Source organism: Nicotiana tomentosiformis, chromosome 4, assembly GCF_000390325.3.
Source record: "Nicotiana tomentosiformis chromosome 4, ASM39032v3, whole genome shotgun sequence".
In the NCBI taxonomy this organism is placed as follows: domain Eukaryota; kingdom Viridiplantae; phylum Streptophyta; class Magnoliopsida; order Solanales; family Solanaceae; genus Nicotiana; species Nicotiana tomentosiformis.
Genome location: NC_090815.1, coordinates 111,051,965 through 111,058,707, shown reverse-complemented (window position 1 = coordinate 111,058,707; position 6,743 = coordinate 111,051,965). Strand labels below are relative to the sequence as shown.

Here is a 6,743-nt window from a genome sequence, read left to right as displayed (position 1 = left end):
AGTTTCTAAAAATTTATTTTTTATTAATAATTATTTTTATAATAATATAAGTGAAAATATTATCCTTAATTCAAAATTCATTCTAGTTGGCTACAGTGGCAGAGCTAGGATTTTCATTAAGGGGAGTCAAAAAATAAAGAAACAAACTCACTAAGAAGTCAAAGGGTGTCATTATGTAGTATATATACATATTTTAAAAAAAATTACCGAGCTATACAGTGTAATTTTCCGGCGAAGGGGTGTCAGCCCTTTGGTGCATGTGGCTCCGCCACTAGTTGGCTATCTAAAAATTTAAAAAATACTTTAGCCAGTGAATTTTTTTTCCAGTATGACTCCATTTTGATATTTGACATTAACCATATTAAATATCTGAGTTATTTGAATTATATGTAAATAACCTTAAAATTTAAGCCTTCTAAATAATTATAGATAATCGTTAGATATTAATTAAGAAATACTAGCTACATGAAAAAAGACTAACATTTTCTCAAATCTCGTAGTGATAATTTTATTTTTGCACTATTCTCATTGGTGTCATTTGAACATAAAAATAGCCACAAAGCGAAATAATAACTCATATTTATGGCAAAGCACAAAGGTTGACACAATATAAACGATTCTTTGATTACGACGTGACTCTTTTACTACGACTTGAACTCTTATTTGGTATGATATTATCTTTCAAAAAATATTTCTATTTTGAAATTCCAATTTCTAAAACTTTATATATATATTTCAATAATGATTATCTTTATAATGATGCAAGTGAAGATATTATCCTTAATGATTATCTTTATAATGATGCAAGTGAAGATATTATCCTTAATTTAAAATTCACTTTAATCGGCAATCTAAAAATTTAAAAGATTCTTTAGCTGGAAAAATTTTATTTCAGTATGACTCCATTTTAAGTTTATCGATATCTCTAGCCACAGATTTTGAATGTGTAATACCCTATATATACAAAAAAAAAATTGTTCTTTTAATCATTAAATGTTAAATTAGTTGATTGTTATTATATAACATTGCATATATTGTCTTAAAATTGCCAAGTAGTTTATTTTTCGACACCATACTTGGCTTAAACTCAATGCAAACTACTCAAATTGCATTTAAATTCAAATTCGAATATCATATCAGTTTGTTAGTGTAGGCATATAAATTTTATTAGAATTAAATCCATAAAATAATTTGGACTATATTTTAAATTCAAGATATATTGGTCCAAATAGATACTATGGGCTAATATAATTAAATTAATTATATAAGTCTAATATATATGGATTAAATAAATAAGTCTTAATCTATTGGGCTAAATTGATGAGCCCACTTCATTAAGCCTAAAATGTCATTTTTCTAGAGGCCTAGTTTGGTGCCACGTGTCAAATGACGTGGCACGCCAAGTCAAATGGAAGAGCCAATAGGATCATGCCACGTGTCAAAATGACAAGGCATGCCAAGTCACATTAAAAAGCCAATGAAACCGCGTCACGGGTGCAAGTGACATGTTCTGGCCAATCAAATGCGGCCTTGTCACACTTCTATTTGATTGGTCAGAAAGAGTTTGTTCTTATCATAACTCTTCCCTCCCACAACTATAAATAGGGGTCTTCATAACCCAGAAAAGATACCAGAAGTTATAACAAGAAGCAAGAGGGAGCTCGTGGATCAAATACTGTAGATTTCTCTAAAAGTTACAAGCATTCAAGTGTTCTAAGGATTAAAAGATCAAGACGAAGATTCAAGAACAAGTTGCAAGCCCTTGGATTAAAAATACGTCAAGATCAGGCCTCAAGCACTTGGATTAAAATAAAATAAAATTCAAGATTAAGCTTGAAGGCTCTTTTATTTCCCGTTGAAAAGTAGAATCAGAGGATTCATAGAGATTGTACACTCATATTGTTTGAAATAAAATACTACGATTGTTGTGATATTTTCGGTCTTGATTTTATTTTCTTGACCCAAATTTATTGTCTACAAATTCTGGCACACCCAGTGGGACAATCTCTACCTCACATCTCAACTTTTCAATCACCAAAGTTCAAGAACATTGAAATGGCTTCAAAGAAAATCAATTCCAGTTCAACTTCCACCAAGGCTGCTAATTCCAGGTTCTATGCTGATGTGGAAAGCATCCTTGATGTTACTTTTGGAAGCTTTGGACCAGTTACGAGGAGTAAAACAAGCTCGTTAGGACAACAAGGACCCAAGTGCCTTCCGCATCAACCCCTATTTTCGGATCTTCATCCTCAAAAGGAGCAAGATCTTCCACAAACGCACCCGAGGGAGGAAGCGATGTTGCTGAAAAGATCAAGAAAACTTTTGCTCTGCTTGACCTCTCCAGATCTAAGTACTCTATTGTGAAGGAAGATGATGATGCTTCAAGTGATGGATCCTCCCCATTTACACCACATAGCGTGAGCCAATCGAGGATCAATCTGTGTGACAATCCATGCTACTCTCCATCTTCCATGACAATCATGCAAGCCATGGTGATAAACACTTCATCTGTAGAGGAGCAGTTGGCAAACTTGACGGAAGCAATCGCTGGCTTGTCCAAGTGCATGCAAAATTAAGATGCTAGAATCAACAAGCTAACAGATAGGGTGGGAATCTTGATGGAAGAAGAATCCACCCACGCACCTGGCAAGCTCCCAAAAGTTCCAGAGAGTGATTCTCCCATAAGATAAGTAGCATCGGCTAAGGCTATCCCTGTCTCATCTGAAGGGATAATTCTAATCGATCAACTGAAGGAGTTCATTGAATGAACCACTAAGAACAAATATGAAGTTGTTGCCAAGTCCTCCCTTACATACGCAAAGTCGTACACTGCAAGGATCGATATGTTGAAGATGCCTGCTGCTATCAACCTCCAAAGTTTCAACAGTTTGATGGTAAAGGTAATCCAAAGCAACATGTGGCGCATTTCATTGATACATGCAACAACGTTGGGACTTATGGAGATTACCTCGTCAAATAGTTTGTCCGCTCGCTAAAAGGAAATACTTTTGATTGGTATACAAACCTCGAGGCGGGATCTATTGATAGCTGGGATCAACTAGAGCAAGTGTTCCTCAATTGTTTTTATAGCACAAGGCGCACTGTGAGCATGGTGGAACTCACAAATACTCGTCAACGGAAGGGTGAACCAGTTATCGACTTTATCAATCATTGGAGAATTACAAGCCTCAACTGTAAAGACAGGCTTAATGAAGCTTCTGGCATAGAGATGTGCGTCCAAGACATGCATTAGGGATTGCGCTACATCTTGCAATGTATCAAGCCTAGCACATTTGAAGAACTTGCAACTCGTGCCCATGACATGGAATTGAGCATGGCCTCCACTGAAAATGAAAGGTTGCCCATCTATGAACCTCGCAAAGGGAACGACAAGCAAGAAGTCAGGAAGTGGCGCAAGTTCGTACCCAAGTCTGAAAGCAAAGAAGCTATGAATGTCAACACATCACCTGTGAAGTTCACGACGAAGGTGAGCAAGAAGCATAGTATGAAATCCACTTCTTTTCAAGATAAGCCAAGTGGAAAGTTGACTCTAAAAGAAATACAAGAGAAAGATTACCCATTTCTGGATTCTGATGTGCCAGCCATTTTCGAAGAACTCCTCGAGTTAAATCTCATTGAGCTTCCAGAGATGAAGCGGCTAAATGATGCTGGGAAAATTGATGACCCAAATTACTGCAAATATCATCGACTTGTGATCCGCACTTTGGAGAGGTGCTTTGTTTTCAAGGACAAAGTTATGGACTTGGCTCGTGAAAATAAGATCGTGCTTGAAGATGAGAAAGCGAGCGCAAACCAAGTCTCTATCACATTTTTCTCATTCAGTCCAGATAAATTATGTAGTTTTAAAGAAAGTAAAGATGAAGAATTACTGGAGAACAATAAAGTTGAAGTCGATCAACTTGATGATAATGAAGGTTGGACGTTGGTGACTCATCATAGGTGCCACATAAGGAGCCCAAGAAAAGAATCAATAGAACAACCAACAAGAAAAATGATGGTAAAAAGACCAAGAAAACAGAATCCAGTTAGGCGTTTGGGGAAAACAAAAGTGGAGGTGTACCACCCTCAAAATCCATGACATCCAGTGACCTTGAAGGATTATTTTCCATGTTGGTTTCGCATGAAGATTTCCCGTGATAGTATTGAGGCTTCTTGTTGCAATGCTGATAAAGGGGAAGAAAAGAGTGATGACCTACCGTTGGCACCATCTCCAGAAAAGCCCATAGAGTCTATCCCTCGAGAAGTTAATGCGTGCGAGGAAAAAGCTACGTTCACAAATGACGACCTTCTACTAGGTGACACTCTTCATAACCGCCCGTTGTACCTGGTTGTCTATATACGTGATGAAAGGGTAAATCGAATTTTGGTTGATGAAGGATCCTCAGTGAACATCTTGTCAATTCGCACTATGAAAGAACTTGGTATTCCCATGAACGAACTCTCGAAAAATTGTGTGATAATCCAAGAATTCAACCAAGGGGGGCAAAGAGCCATAGGTACGATCAGGTTGGGAATCACCATTGAAGATATGCAATCAAGTGCATGGTTGCATGTGATCGATGCAAAGACTTCATACAACGTCTTGCTCGGAAGGCCTTGGATACAAGAGAATAAAGTGGTTCCATCTACCTACCATCAATGTTTGAAACACTACGAGGGTGAAGTCAAGAAGAAGATAGTTGTTGATGATGAGCCATTCACCGATGCTGAGTCACACTTCGCCAATGCAAAGTTCTATTTGAAGAATCGCACTATGAAGGGGCTAAAAGCTGATGATGGCATGAAAAGAAAGAATGACGAGCCCACAACTAAAAGAGCTGAGGTGACTACTAGTAAAGACAAAGCTGTTATCGAGAAGGTACAACCCAACGCGAATAAATATTATAGAGGGGATATTGCGTCTTATGGCAAGAAAGTAAGCCATGTGCTCCAATATGTCCCTAAAAGGAAAAAAGATGAAGGTGAATCATTTAATCTCCAAACTAACATGCTAAAGGAGTTAACTCTTCCGGTAAAACAAATTGAAGCAGCAAAGTTGTCCTCAAAGCCACTAGTAGGGTTTGTGGCCCAAAATCGTTTGCAGAATGTGGCACTCCCTAAAAAGCGAACAGATGAAGGTTTTGATCATAACGCTTACAGGCTATTTGCAATAGCTGGATACAATCTCAATGAGCCGTCAAAGTTAGGGAAGCTTCCATCAGAAGCTGCAATGAGGCAACCATGTGAAGGTTTGGGATACAAGCAACTGTCACCAGTGCGCATCTCCATAAGAAGGGCGAGCAGCAATTATATCACTGCAGAAGACGAATCTGTCGCTTCTAGCAGGCCTTCTGTCTTTGATCGACTTGGAAAATCAACTGTGAGAACTTCTGTATTTGAGAGATTGGGTCCATTAAAGAAGGGAAATAAGTTCCAGAGAAATTATCGAAATACAAGAACACCCGCTTTGCCAAAAATTCAGAAGATCTCTAAGGATTTCCAAAGTCTGGTTCCTTCTAGAATGAAGCGACAAACAAAAGTCATGGTTTCGTGTGATGAGGTACTGAAGGTAAAGCCATATAATGTGGTCTACACTTAGGAACGTGATGAAGACGAAGAAAGTGTGGGTTCTTCATATCATGTCACTGCACAAGGCGAGCAAGGTGTTTCATCTCTAATGGAGGATGACGAGAAATTGGTGGATATTTCAGCGTGTTATCACATATCCTTCAATGATGGGTACCCTCAAGAAGATGAAAATGTGAAAGATGCTCCCCCAGAACTTGAAGAAGGGGTGAAGGCAATGATTGATGCCTTAAAAGAAGTTAACATTGGCACTGATGAAGAACCAAGACCTACCTACCTAAGTGTTTTACTAGAAATTGATGAAGAAAGCACTTATATTGAGTTACTCAAGGAGTTTAGGGATGTATTTTCTTGGAGTTACAAAGAAATGCCTGGCTTGGACCATAAAGTAGCAGTCCATCACCTTACAATCAAGAATGGCGCTCGTCCTGTTAAGCAAGCCCAAAGGCGCTTTAGGCCGGGCTTGGTTCCCTTGATCGAAAGTGAAGTTAACAAATTCATTGAAGCTGGCTTTATTTACGAAGTTAAATACCCAACATGGGTCTCAAGTATCGTCCCTGTAAGGAAGAAAAATGGCCAGATTCGAGTGTGCGTTGACTTCAGGGATCTTAACAATGCATATCCGAAAGATGAATTCCCGATTCCTATTCCAGAGCTGATGATCGATGCTACTACTGGGTACGAGGCAATGTCATTTATGGATGGTTCATCGGGATATAACCAAATTTGCATGGAGCCAAAAGATGAAGAGCTTATTGTATTCCGTACCCTAAAGGGTATTTATTACTATAAGGTAATGCCTTTTGGCTTGAAGAACGCTGGTACTACTTACCAAAGGGCTATGTAAAATATTTTTGATGATATTCTCCACAAGAATGTTAAATTCTATGTTGACGACTTGGTGGTAAAATCAAGAGAGAAGAGCAACCACTTGAAAGACTTGAGAATGGTATTTGAGTTGCTCTGGAGGTACCAACTTAGGATGAATCCATTGAAATGTGCCTTTGGAGTTACTTCTGGAAAGTTACTTGGTTTCATTGTTCGACATCGAGGGATCGAAATTGATCAAGCCAAAGTGGATGCCATTTTGAAGATGCCTGAGCCTCGCGATATTCATGAATTGAAAAGTCTGTAAGGAAAGCTAGCATACCTTAGAA

General features: G+C 38.2%; 1 protein-coding gene across 1 annotated transcript; it reads left to right on the top strand.

Annotated features, from left to right (window-relative positions):
- The first annotated feature begins 4,141 nt into the window (after positions 1-4,141).
- Positions 4,142-6,433, top strand: LOC138910344 (uncharacterized). The gene is made up of 3 exons (XM_070201575.1): positions 4,142-4,527; positions 4,615-5,509; positions 5,600-6,433. The coding sequence occupies exons 1-3, from the start codon at positions 4,142-4,144 to the stop codon at positions 6,431-6,433; spliced, it is 2,115 nt and encodes a 704-aa protein (XP_070057676.1).
- Positions 6,434-6,743: the final 310 nt, after the last annotated feature.